Source organism: Odontesthes bonariensis, chromosome 20, assembly GCF_027942865.1.
Source record: "Odontesthes bonariensis isolate fOdoBon6 chromosome 20, fOdoBon6.hap1, whole genome shotgun sequence".
Taxonomy (NCBI): domain Eukaryota; kingdom Metazoa; phylum Chordata; class Actinopteri; order Atheriniformes; family Atherinopsidae; genus Odontesthes; species Odontesthes bonariensis.
This window is the reverse complement of record NC_134525.1, coordinates 3762292-3776289: the sequence shown is the minus strand read 5'-3', so window position 1 is coordinate 3776289 and position 13998 is coordinate 3762292. Positions and strand designations below refer to the sequence as shown.

At 38.9% G+C, this 13998-nt stretch overlaps 1 protein-coding gene across 1 annotated transcript; it reads right to left on the bottom strand.

Moving 5' to 3' along the window:
- Positions 1-5606: 5606 nt before the first annotated feature.
- LOC142369930 (B-type lectin plumieribetin-like) lies at positions 5607-7963 on the bottom strand. Its single transcript, XM_075452344.1, has 3 exons — positions 7906-7963; positions 6088-6181; positions 5607-5997 (listed from the first exon to the last, which is right to left on the bottom strand). Exons 2-3 carry the CDS (start codon positions 6175-6177, stop codon positions 5749-5751), a joined length of 339 nt encoding a protein of 112 aa, XP_075308459.1. The 5' UTR covers positions 6178-6181; positions 7906-7963; the 3' UTR covers positions 5607-5748.
- Between the last annotated feature and the right edge of the window lie 6035 nt (positions 7964-13998).

Sequence of the window (13998 nt, the reverse complement as noted above, 5' to 3'; positions counted from 1 at the left end):
TGGCAGCTATGTATAACATATCAAATGTCAGATGTCAATTTGTGTGAGCAGTAGCAATAGTAGTAGTAATTTGTGAATGAAAAGTTTTGGGTCTATAGCGTTACCATTACAGGCGGAAAATGTTAATCCTGTTTCATACATTAACATTTCTAAACCGTAGGCTATCGTACTAATTTTGTTAGCTTTAATATGAAGTGCTGCCAAAGGAAAAATAACTTACAAAATAAGCGAGCGCTAGGATTGCGCGATATCTGTCCAGTCTCCTCCTCCTCACCATGGCTCTTCTACGCCGAATACGTCCCCTCAGCTCGGCAGCTTCCTCTTCTGCCTCTCGGCAAAGTAAGCCGACTGCTACTATCTGGTCCATATTTAAATATAACACGACGTAACTTTCTAAACCACTTAAAGAAGCGCTTAAAAATAAAATCTAGCATACATGTACAACGGCTGTTGCTGCTTTATTTAAACACGTGTATATTTATTTATCTAAGTAAATAAATTTATTTTATGTATGTTCATTTATGTATGTACTTTATTTATGTATGTTTACACCCCCACACACACCCCCACACACACACACATTAGAGCGAGAGAGAGCACTTGGATGAAAAAGCCCAGCTGTTTAATCAGAGCAGGCTGCCTCGGGCACGAAGAACGCATCGTCTCAAAACTGAAAACGGAGCATGTGTACTTGTGATCTCCCGAGTTCATTCTTCCGAGGTTGACTAGCAAGAACATTCTCCTCAAGAACACAAGTCTGTTCTTTGCATTCTTGGTATTGAGAAACGGCCATAGACATCATATAGAACACTAGATTGAGCAACGAACGTAACCGCTCTTGGGCCGAACGTAACGCAGGGCCGCCATATTGGAGTGGTGATTCGCTCCATTCAGTATAACCGGGTTGATGGAGCAATGAACAGTCAGCGCATTTAATTAATAATATATCGCTGAATAACACTCGTGTTTATGCGTTTTAAATGTCATCCGTGAAGCACTGATAAAAAAAAACATGGTTTGGCGGGATTTATTGTTCATACTTGGCATAACGTAACACAATATAGGCCTACATGAGTCATTAATAGTTCATGGTTCACCTTTGAAAAACAAACAATGAGATAACGAGTCATTTTTTCATTTTATTTTTATTTTTAGTTCTTAAGTGAATCATACACGGACCTTCAACATTACAATATTGTTTTTTTTCACACTTCTTTTTTTCCCCACAATTTTATATATATATATATATATATATATATATATATATGTAACGGGATAGATTTGTTTATTAAAGCATGCTAGAAAATGGTGCAACACCGCCACCTACTGGCGCAGTGGTTACCGTGCGTCTCACCACAGAGGAAAGAGGATTTTCACGTGGTAAGACGTTTGCTTGTATGGTCCGGGATAATCAATTAATTTCTTATAGTTCCAGATGTTTATGCTATGTATTTTCCTAAGTTAAGTGTTTGCTGTGAGCTGTGCTAACAGTTTTGAGCAATTGCTGTGAGTTGTCGGACTGTAAAATAATGTTTAGAGAGTTGTAATTATGCTAATTTAGCTTAAATGTTTTCCCTCGTGTTCAGATTGTCCTGTGACTGATATTAACTTCTCCTCACCACTGTGGCCATACACTGTGTTGCAGGTAATATGTTTTATGAATTTTAATTTAACGTTGATAAGCTACTTGTGGTTTCTTGTTAATTTGTTGTTTGTTGATTTCATGTTATATGATGGTTATGTGGGGATTTTGCACTCCTGATTTATGAGATAACAACATACACTATACGATCACACTAGGATGTAACTTTTATTTTTATTTTATATTGACAGTTTTCTGTATTTTATTTTATTATTAATTGACACAGAGGAAAGAGGATTTTCACGTGATTGTCCTGTGACTGATATTAACTTCTCCTCACCACTGTGGCCATACACTGTGTTGCAGAGCTGAAATAAAGTACCCCCATAATCCACCTGGTCGTCGTCGTCCGTGGTAGATAGTGGTGACCCGTCACATATATATATGTATATATATATATATATATATATATATATATATATATATATATATATATATATATATATAGGGAAGATATCCACTGGCCATTAATATACAAAAAAGAGCACTACAATTTTGGATGCACCTCAAAACAAGTCCCTCAGACACACTGCACTTTATTGCAGCAAAAACAATGTGCATAAATTAATCATTACATGTTCATTATATTGCAATACATTTACTTTTTCTGGTTCTCTGAACCTGGAGCAGTTCGGGAATCATCAGCATCAGTGTGTCAATGTTTATAACAAACCCCATGACTGACAGGTACCTGCAATTGGAAAAACAAAAACATTCATTATTCTGATCATAGCAAAACAAGACTCCTCTTGAAAGCACCATGTGATGTCATTAGTGACAGGTTGAAAACTTGTATGTCCATTTTTTTCCCTTTTTTAAGCGTTTAAATATAAATCGAAATAGTTTTCCTTGATTGTAGGTCACTTTTGATAAAGGTGTTTGCCAAGTATAATGCAATGTGATAATGTAAAAGATACGAGGTTTCTGCCCGTCACCAACGATGTGCAATTTTTGTAGACAACGGAACCCATGGAAAAAAGTGTGAAATCAAGTCACAAATGTAATGCACGCACCCCACCACCCATATCAACAGTGATACGACTCAGTAACCTTAGCATACGTTCGCCTAAAATGAAGTTCATAAAATGCTGTATAGTTTTTTATTGTTTATCTTTATTTTAAACTTTGTTGTTAAAGTATGTCATGTTTTCATTTCCTTAATTTCAAGCCATTAATAATCACCGACCATTGGTGTGTTGGAGCAACTTCAAGAGTAGATCTTGCAGAGAGTTTTGGCTGCTTGCTCCCTGCATGCAGCTTGTTCGATCCATGAAGCAAGTGAGCAGCTCCTTCCTTTCAGCTGCTTTCAATCAGCCAATTGGTGACCATTTTGCCCATGGCCTACTGGGAAATGTAGTTGCTCCCACTTTGACCATGCAGTTTCCCACCATGTAGGGCAGGGATTCATACTTGATTTTGAGTTTTTAACTTCACATATATAATAGGATGCTATGGTTGATGCCGAGCTGTCAGCTCTCAGCTGTCATCTGTCAGCTGTTAGCTGATCGGTCATTCATTTACGATGTGGTCGCATAGTGTTAATACGCCAATATTACTCTGCCGTTGCCCTCCGCTATTACTTTGTTGTTCAAGTAGCCTATGTCATGTTTTCATTTTCATTAATTTCATTATCATATCATCAAGCCATTCATATTCATCTTGTGAGCTAATCTAGCTAGCCACGGCCTCAGGAGCATCTATTTATACTACAACACTCTGGTAAAACAAATAGATTCAATAGTACGGTAATGTTAAATCTTACTTGTGAAAAGTAATCCCACGACTTTTGTTTTCCTTGGTTCGCTCGTTTGAGCAGTTGTATGCTGAACACCAGCCAGGCATCTTGACAAGTCTCTAGTTGCAAATTCAATGACAAACGTTATCGTGAGCTTGACGTTCACCACTCCAAGATGGCGGCCGTTTTTCTCGCGTCTCAGCAGCCAATGCTCAGTCTAGTGTTCTTCTATATGAACACTAGACTTCGCTTCGCTTCCACTGCCCAACGTCGCACTGCTCTGTCGTCACTCCCTCAAAACCCCGCACCAGAACCCTCTGCCCCGCCCGCGTTGATTCAAAACACATCTCTGCGTTGTGATTGGTTTAGTTGCCATCTGCCAGATTCAGGGCAGTATTTTCAAAATGAAAAGTGGTTCGAGGCCAGACCCAACCGCAGGCAAAACATTTTGCCGTCCAGCAGTTGGCGCTGGTTTTCCAGGCTAGGAGAGGAATAGAAGTTGATCTTAAAAGCTCGCGCTGCTCATGTTTAGTTCATGGTTTAAGAAATAGATACATGATTAATTTGGTTAATATGACAATGTTTGGGAGACGTGATTGACTGAGTGTGTATTTCAGAAATAAGTTGATATTGAATGTACTTGATGAAACTGGTTTTTGAATAGTGATGTAAAATACATAATTATTTGTTTTGATGTTGGTGCTGATGTTATTAGAGAAGGAGAACACACCTGTGAATGCGAAAGAAGCTGTGTGTGGCGAACGGGAATAAATAAGTTTACCTACTTTTGCTCTTTGCAGAACAAAAATCATTACAACAAATTAAATGTGTAGTGGAGGCAGTCTTCACTCTGCACCACGCTACATATGCTCAGTGTCAAATGTAGTTGATGGAAAGGTGGTAGTGAGAGGCTCGATGAGGAGGAATGAGGAGCCCCACAGACTACAGGTTTCTGCTTAGTTATAGGGCCCGTTGGCCGAAGTCTGTGTTTGTTTTGATAGTCTGTCCGGACTAACAACTGCAGTTGCAGTTGCACTTTTCCCCTTTCTTACAAACAGTACAGTAGCGTAATTAATTAACAGTAATTAATTCATGAATAAATACATACTTTCGAATCATATCATAATGATATGGAAACATGAAATTAAAGGATATATTTTATAAACTCTGTATGCGTTCATCAAAAAAAGGGCCGCTTATTAAACATGACGCTGGAATCGATCTAGAATGCGTTACTTTTTAATGTGCTGGATGGTGGGTGGTCCGTGGGGGGCAGAGAACGCATTACGTTTTTTGTCCCCACCACTTCTAAAACCAAACTGACGCCCTTGACCTAAGTTATCTACGGCCCTGTATAGGGTTGGCCCCCTGCTGTACCGTTTTGTTCTGTTTGATCGGCTCACCAGGTCCAACTTTTTGTTAATACTTTTGGGGTTGTGTTTTTCCCTTTTCTTTCTTTTTTTGGGGCACGGGAAAACTGAGGGAAGTTAACTCTCTTTTTCTTCACAGAAAATCAAAAGCAGCTGAATCAAGAACTAAAGTTCCAGAGAGTTTAATAATACAATATATATTTTTGCACCCTCAATCTTGTCTCGTGTCCTCCAAATATGTTGTGCCTTGGTGGCCGTAACAATGATTTAGAAGTGTATTCCTATATTCAAAGAAGAACCGAACACTTTCTTTACATTCCAGTTCTGATGAACAATTGCTCAACGCTTTATCTCCTCATCAACTGTAGCGTGCATTCCCACATGCGCGCACATGTGGTTACTAACGCAATATTAAATAGGGGCGATCACATTTGTTGTTTGATATTTGTTATTAAATGCATCTCAAACATGCAATTAAAATAAATATAATTATTTAGAAGGGCTGTATGCAAATATTGTACATGGTTTCACAAAATCAGAATAGTTTAGTAACTGAATAAAACCAGTTTTGTGTCACATCTGTCCTTTAGATAAATAAAACACTTAAATTAAAGATTTACTGAGTAGTCTGTGATCATACTTTGTAAAAAAAAAAAAAAGTTATTATTAGAGGGACATTTTGTGGTGCATTTTATCAGGAGCAGCTCCTGCTCCTCCGTTGCACCACAAAAAAAGTCTCACAGACCACGAGTCAAATCACATGTTTTATTATAGATAAATGTTATGATGTAAATGTAATTTGTAAATGTTAAATTCAGACGAAGTTTTTATGTCATAACAAAACACCAAAGACAACGTGTGATATTAGACAGAAAGCTTAAATGTTTTATTTATTTTCTTCTCAAATCTGACCGTAGAATCAACCTCCAGAGAACTGCAAAGATTACTTTAAAATGCAGCGAGGTCAGAGACATTTGTAATGCCGTGTTAGGCCATCACTTCTAGTTGGCAGAGCTCCACTTTTTTTCGCCCTCCCGGTAAAGCTCCAGTTTGCCTTCGTCAGTCAGGTGAAGACGACACATCTTACATTCTGTAGACATGTAAGTGTTTGTGCTCCACTTGGGTGCGTTACATTGGTTGTACATGACCAGGTTGCAGTCTGCCTGCATGCACAGACGGATGGCATCTGATCCGTAAGTGTCTGATGCCCACACAGGCTTCCAACCGTAGACAACAAAGTTGCCGTCATCCTGCAGGGAGAAAAGAGGAGATTTTATTGTGTGATCAGTGTGCACGCCTTCTGCTCATATGGCACACATCCTGACAAAGGTCTTGAGCACCTGAAAAATAGCCATCCATTTCTTGTTGTTCGACATCAGGGAGTCCCCCTTACGCAGCTCATCATTTTTGGACAAGTAGTTCCTGCTCATTATTCTGAAACAGAAGAAATGTGTGATGTTGTGTCCATTTAAAAGAAAAATATCTTGTAGTGATGCTCCGATCAGCATTTTTTGGACCGATCACCGATCACCAAAATAATGATCTGCCCGATTGCCGATCACGGAAGGAATCGGACATTTCCATGCCTTTCATCTAGCAGAGAGTGCACCATTTATAGAAATTAAACCGCCAGAGGTAGCTGGGGACATGTAGAACAAGAATCTGGTGGCGTTTGCAGAAAGCAATTGTTTTTTTTTATTTTCAATTAATATTTTAATCTGCCCATATACACCATGCATTGGGTATGATTTCAACATCATATTATAAGAAAATGATGCAGTGAAATGACTTGAAAAACTCCACAGAGGTAGCTGGGCACATGTAGAACAAGAATCTGGTGGAGTCGGCAGAGAACATTTTGATTTGGTTCTAAATGAAGTTTTCAAATCTGACAAAAATGAGTTTGATTCTGAATATGCTTCAATAATTTTGTTCTATCATTTTGTTTTAATCATTAAAAAGAATGTAGTAAAAAAAACAACCAAGTAATGACAGGTGTATGTATTCCAACAAATGAAATATCAACTTCGATATAGATTTCTGAGTTTACGGGGTGCACTTGAATGCACCATAAATCCACTCACACGCTTTACCATATGACGCGATGTAAACGGGCACTCGAATTTCAAGTGTATCGCAAGCCAACGCTGCCATATCCACACGTCGAGAGCACGCGCTATATATCTTAACGATCGCGTTCTGTTTTCTTATATCACGCGTGGTATAAGGACACCCGTAAAAAGCGCCCCTTTTCCTCCTTACGGGACGCGCTGTATAATGCTTGAGCACGCGTGCCGAAATACACCACGCGTCCTCTAGATGGCCAGTGCCACACTGAACTTACCTTTACACAGGGGATGTTCCAGCTTGATTATTATGTTTTATTATATATAATATACAAAGACATAGGCGCAGTGTGCAGTTGCAACACTGACAGCAATGTCCAACGCATGGTAAAATTATGTAGCATAAAATAATAAGACACATGCAAGGCAATTTAGGCACGCAAAGATGTTAAAAGCAGTGGCTTAAGACAAGAAGCTAAAAACTTGGGGAAGAAAAACACCCTACAGTCACGAGGTGAGCATCTAGAGGACGCGTGGTGTGTTTCGGCACGCGTGCTCAAGCATTATACAGCGCGTCCCGTAAGGAGGAAAAGGGGCGCTTTTTACGGGTGTCCTTATACCACGCGTGATATAAGAAAACAGAACGCGATCGTTAAGATATATAGCGCGTGCTCTCGACGTGTGGATATGGCAGCTTTGGCTTGCGATACAACCGTGCCTCTCCGAAGCGCAGATGGCGTGACCGCAGTAAGTTTCACATCTTTCTGACACACTTTGAAGAAATTCCAGACAGGAGAGGTCATGCTGTCGAGATGCACTGTAGAGGTTGTGCCTGTTCGGTTCTGTACACACGTCCCGTACCACATTAGAAAGTGGTCGCTAGTAATTTACGTCAAAAAAAAAAAAAAAAAGCTAGTAATTTACGTCACGTGATCGGCTTTTTGATCGGCATATTTTTCCGAGCGCCGATCAGGCTATTTTTGGGCATTATCGGCCGATCATGATCGGCAGCCGATCGATCGGAGCATCACTAATATCTAGCAATAACGCTACATTAAAAGTGTAAAATATTTAAATGTTTGGCATACTTACAGGTTTGGAGGTCACACCCCTGCAGTCAGACAAAGATCAGGCAAAGAGTAGAAAACAAGAGTGAATTCATATCTTTATATACCTAAGATGGGGGTGGAGCAAGAAGGGCTCATGGAGAAGAGTGCCTCCCCCTTTTGTCCTGATCTGACACATTACGCCATGTGATCGTCTAATTAACGAGAACTTAGACGGAATGCAGATGCAGTGTGTAAAAAAAACAAGTAACCACATATAGGCTAAGAGTTTAAGCTATAGCTTAAAGTAATAATTTTCTGTGTGATGTTATCAGTCTCTCACACGGTTGTGGAGGAATTTTCTCCCCACTCTTCTTTACAACGTTGTTTCAGGTCATTGAGGTTTGCAGAATCTGTTCTTTTTAGACTGTTAGACTGCAAGGTGCCCACATCATCAGCCCTGAACTAAACCACAGAAAGTTACCAGATTTGTGCAGAGACATACAGAAATCAGTTATTGCCACCAGTGGTCCCTCTGCACACTTTGGGTCTGAGTAGGAAAGGTCATTTTTCTTTAAACTGTCATCTGAGCAGCATTTACATTCAAACCAACAAAGGCACATCTATGGAAGAGTTTGTTTCTTTGTCTTTTTACGTTGTAATATGACAAGTATCTTATTTACAATATGTACCTTTACAGGTAAAGATGTTAATAATCATAGCTGTGCATGTTTTATCATTTTGGGTAAAACCCCACCCACGTAATTCCTGCAGATGTGAGGTTTGCTCTGGGGACAGATATTAGATTGAATCACTTTGAATCATCTTTTAGTTGAATAGTGCTGTACAAATAAACTTGCCTTGCCTAGATAAAAAGAATCCAGCCTGCAGAGACATATAAAGATAACAGTTTGGCTGTGAGTGCAGCTTACAGTGTTGTATTGTTGTGGATGAAATTCCAGCTAATCATATCTGACCCGGTTGAGTTTTTATCTCTTTTGTTACACTTCACAGCTGGTCAGCAAACGCCCCATCAAAGTTGAACAGGTCCAATTAAAAAGTCATAAAACCACAAGAGTTTCCTCACTGTCTAAATGATGTGAAGTGCTGACAACTTTATCAACATAACAAAGAGCTGAACTGTCAGGCAGCATCTGAGGGTTTCAACCCTGTATTTTGGCCGATGAATTTGACCTGAACCAGCTCATATGGTCTGTTAACCAACATATAACCAAACTAACCTGATCAAATACGGCTGGTTAATGGTAACTTAGAGCACAAACTGATGAAAAATATTAATTCTTTCTTACAGATCTTTGTAAAGACTGCTAACAGGGTGGCAAACAAGCTCAGGCAAAGTCCTCTTTTTTAGGGTTTGAGTCTATTCACACGTTTACAGTTAAAAGCATCTAATACCAGTAAACTACCTCCTACATAAATGACCTTTAAACTTATTAGAGAGAAAAGAAAAGCAGTTTTTCCACATGACTCAGAGGGCTCGGTTCCCTGTTTTGTTTCTGCATTTCAACAGCAACATTTTTACACCTTACTGGAATTTTTGATCAGCAGAAACAAACGTGCTCCAGCATTAAACTTCATTAAACTTCAGTCAGATTGAGACTCAGCCTGTTTGCTGTGCCGTGTGATTGAGGTGATATGTCCTTCCTAAAGAGAAGTTTGAACACTCATCACTCAGCGGCAAGATTACCCTGAAAAATGACTGATTGATGGAATGAGATCCACGCTGTGTCCTAAGTTTTCAATCTCCACTTCTGCATTTACTGCAGAGGAAACCCATATCATCAAGCTGACTCCTGTTATTGTCCCGCCCTTTAGCTTTTAATATCTTTTGCTGTGCAATTTTCTACGATCAAGACACGTTGCTGTTTAGTTTTTTATTCTTGGATGTCTTCCTTGGTTGACCTGTATGTTTCCTTTTTTTTTTTTTTAATATTGTTTTTCATCAGAAAACGAAGGCAAAAGCAGTTTTCAAGAATTGTTTGTATTAGGGCTGGGCAACGATTAAAATGTTTAATCTAATTAATCACATGATTTCCCTGATTAATCACGATTAATCACATTTGTACGCAAAATCCAAAAATGAATTTAAAAGTATTCAAAAGGTTTGGTGAGGTGAGGTTTGCTCAGGGGACAGATATTAGATTGAATCACTTTGAATCATCTTTTAGTTGAATAGTGCTGTACAAATAAACTTGCCTTGCCTAGATAAAAAGAATCCAGCCTGCAGAGACATATAAAGATAACAGTTTGGCTGTGAGTGCAGCTTACAGTGTTGTATTGTTGTGGATGAAATTCCAGCTAATCATATCTGACCCGGTTGAGTTTTTATCTCTTTTATTACACTTTTATTGAGTCTGTGATACAGTAACGTAAAGAATACAGAAGGAACAAATATATCAGAGCACAGGAGAAGCTAAACTGGGGATGGTAGCATTCTGCAGCTAAAATGACAATAATCACGAAGCTTGACGAGGGTGGACTTTTGCAGCTAGTGTGATATAGTGTAATGAAGCTAAATGTGTTTAAGAACGGTGCTTTTAGCCAGTAGACACAGCCAGAAGTGTTGGGGCTCCGCTGTTGTAGCTGAGTTTTTTGCAGTGCTCCAACCTTGTTGTCTTCATTTCCTGAAACATGAGAAAACCCATTAAGATGTGAGTCCCATCATTTGCATGTAGAAAACTACTTATTACACAGCCTTTTGTGCTTTAATCACTTGGTTATTAGCAGGTTCAATGAGGTAATATGTAGACAAAACACACAAAGGGAAGAGAAACAAAGCATAGGAGAAACAATTCAAACATATAAAAATGTATATATTGTCAGAGTAATTCAAGGTATTTCATAATATCCCAAATTTTCCCCTCTGAGGCTTTAAAGCAACACTGGAAAAGTTTGTGAACCTTGAAACAATGTACTTCCGACTCATTTTCTTCTCTTTTGCACATTCCCAGGCTGAGGCTAGCTGAGACTAACTGAGATACCGCAGTTTACAACTTTGTTTTCCAGCCCTGCTGCAAACAGAAATTTGTTTTATGACAGTGGTTACTAGAGGTGCACCGAAATGAAAATTTGTGGCCGAAACCGAAACCGAATAATAATTAATCACTTGGCCGAATACCGAAACCGAAACCGAATATTACAGTTCAGTTAAGTTAACAAAAGTTAGATTTTTCACCATTTTTAAATATTGCTTAAATCTACGCCTTACAATAAATGTTTAGACATGTTTTTCAAAGAAAATAAATGTTTATTTGAAATCTTCAAAAGTTATTACTAATAACTAGAGATAAGTTTAATTAATTCCCATTTTCAATTCATTCTGGGTTTTTTTTCATTCATTTCATACAACAACAAAAAATACAACATATTATAAATGCGTTCCAACACAAAAATGGAAAAACATGCAATATAACAAATTATCTGAGTGTCCTTTTTTGCATAGAGTCTAGGTAGCCTGCTCCTTCAGGAACAGTGGCAGCATTTTTTGTAGTTTGTGTGTTTTGCCTTTTAGTGATATTTTAGACTGAAACTACTACGGTGAGAAGACAATTCAACTTGGCTGTAAATGCAGGAGTTTTTTAAAAATGTATTTTGAAATACGTGCTTTTATGTTGAAACAAGTAAAACAGGAAGTAGCGCCGGTTAGCTCCGTGAGCTTCACACAGAGACCGAGGAGCACCTGTAGCGTGATGTTACCTGCTAGTTTATTTTTATTTTATTACTCCATGCTTCGTGGTGTTTGCTGTAACTGTGTGAATGTGATGCAGAGGAGAAGTGGAAGTTAAAGAATCCTAGTTCTGACCCTGCAGATTGCCTCTGGGGAATGACTCTGCCGTTGGTTGAGAAGCAGCTAAAGTGGCCAGTATTACTTTGATTATTTATTGGTACCAGCGACCTGCTAAGAATGCTATTTCTTTAATGTCTTTTATTTTGTTTACTCGAACATTTAGTTCTACGGTGTTGATGTGGCGTTAATAAACATCTGTGAGAAGAACCGGAGTCTCGCATCCAATCAATGAGCGGCATATTGGCAGAGTTTACAGATGAGTTTGGTTCTGTCGACTCCACTGTCTGTGGATAATTTTGCGTCACCACTATTCGGCCTCCGATTCGGCCACTCATTTGTCTTTCGGCCGAAAGCCGAATGTGTTTTTTTTTGCGTTTTCGGCCGAATATTTTCGGTTGCCGAATATTCGGTGCACCTCTAGTGGTTACACCCCCCAATTTTCCAGAGATACTTTAAAGTAGGAATGATAAATGGCTAAGCAGAGAAGATAGACGACGCTGAAGTTCGCATCCGATCCGCGAATTAAAGGGATGGGCATAAAGGGCCATTTAACTGCATTTTTTTGTATTTTGATCGCCCTAAACTAGGGCCTGTATGGAAACTACATTAGTTACACTGCTCAAATCTGGATAGAATTATTCTAAAGAGGCTGTATATTCATTAAAACCTTGTCTGGGATTTGTGAAACCTTTTTCTGATTTGTGAAAATGCAGAACAGGGCCATTTTACTGCTTTTTTTGCATTTTGATCGCCTTAAACTAGGGCCTGTATGGAAATTACATTAGTTACACTGCTCAAATCTGGATAGAATTATTCTAAAGAGGCTGTATATTCATTAAAACCTTGTTTGTAATCTGTGAAACCTTTTTCTGATTTGTGAAAATGCAGAACAGGGCCATTTTACTGCTTTTTTTGCATTTTGATCGCCCTAAACTAGGGCCTGTATGGAAATTACATTAGTTACACTGCTCAAATCTGGATGGAATTATTCTAAAGAGGGTACAGAGTCTTTAAAACACATTTTTTCCTATGTAGCGAGAGACAGGAGATCCTCATGAAAATAAAGATGAACAAAATCATAAAGTGGGTTTGAAAGAAATTATATCGTGCTGAATAATTAAGGCCATATTTAATTATATTTCATACAGATTTTGGTTTTGAATGGTCCAAAATAAAAAAGAAAGAAGAAAGAAAGCTTAGATGACCTTTTTGAATCAAATAAAGTTTTCACAAATCATAAAATGTGTTAGTAAAAATCATAAAATCATAAAAATCAAGACTCTATACCCTCTTTAGAATAATTCCATCCAGATTTTAGCAGTGTAACTATTGTAATTTCCATACAGGACCTAGTTTAGGGTGATCAGAATCCAAAAAAAAGCAGTACAATGGCCCTGTTCTGCATTTTCACAAATCCCAGACAAGGTTTTAATGAATATACAGCCTACAGTGCGATCAAAATGCAAAAAAATGCAGTGAAATGGCCCTTTATGCCCATCCCTTTAATTCGCAAATCGGATGGCAACTTCAGCGTCGTAGAAGAAAGGACGTGAGAAACAATACCTGGGTGAGCCTCGGCCTCTGGATGCAGTGAACGTACGGCATCGGACTGGCTTCAATCTCCTCTGAAAGAGTTTTGTAACAAACTGCACAATCCATCAGCGGCTGTGGAGCGTTTGAAAGAGTTGTAAAGAGAAAGATCACGAGGAGGCTGCTGATGTTTTTATGAATATTAAATCAGTGCTTCTCTTTTTTTTTCCACATTTACTCACTCTGTCATTCCTGAACTGGCATCTCTGAGGGTTGGACACAGTGGATCCTTTGGCACACCTGGTGGGTTTCAGGTAGAAGTGATGGTAGAGGTACTTGGTGTGAAACCCTCCCTTAAAGAGAGCAGAGGGAGGTTTCAGTAAGTCTGTCTGCTTTTTGATTGTGGCTTAAGTGATGCTGTTCTTTTGCAGAGATGGGGACTCAAGTCTCTGTGACTTGGACTCGAGTCGCTGTTTTGATGACTTGTGACTTGACTTGACAAAAAATAGAAGACTTGAGACTCGACTCGGACTTGGAAGTTAAAGACTCGGCACTTGACTTGACTTGAGACACGATGACTTGAATGACTTGAGTGTTAAGCATCTAGCATAACTTTGAACTTTGTTCGTCATTTGAAGATCCATTCTGACCAGTAAGTGCTTGTCAAATTAGCTAATATTATCCTGTTAGCCTAGCTGGTAGTTAGCTAACGTTAGCTTGATATGATACGGGGTGGACAGTAGAGATGCGCGGTTGGCGGATGAACCGCGGATCGGGCGGATGACACGCCGAAAAATCGTA

What these genes read in the sequence shown, in the direction of transcription:
- LOC142369930 (XM_075452344.1), bottom strand. Translation starts at nt 6,177, where the DNA reads ATGAGCAGGAACTACTTGTCCAAAAATGATGAGCTGCGTAAGGGGGAC. An exon ending in AATGGATGGCTATTTTTCAG is followed by an intron (nt 5,998 to 6,087) that starts GTGCTCAAGACC and finishes TTCTCCCTGCAG; the next exon opens with GATGACGGCAACTTTGTTGT.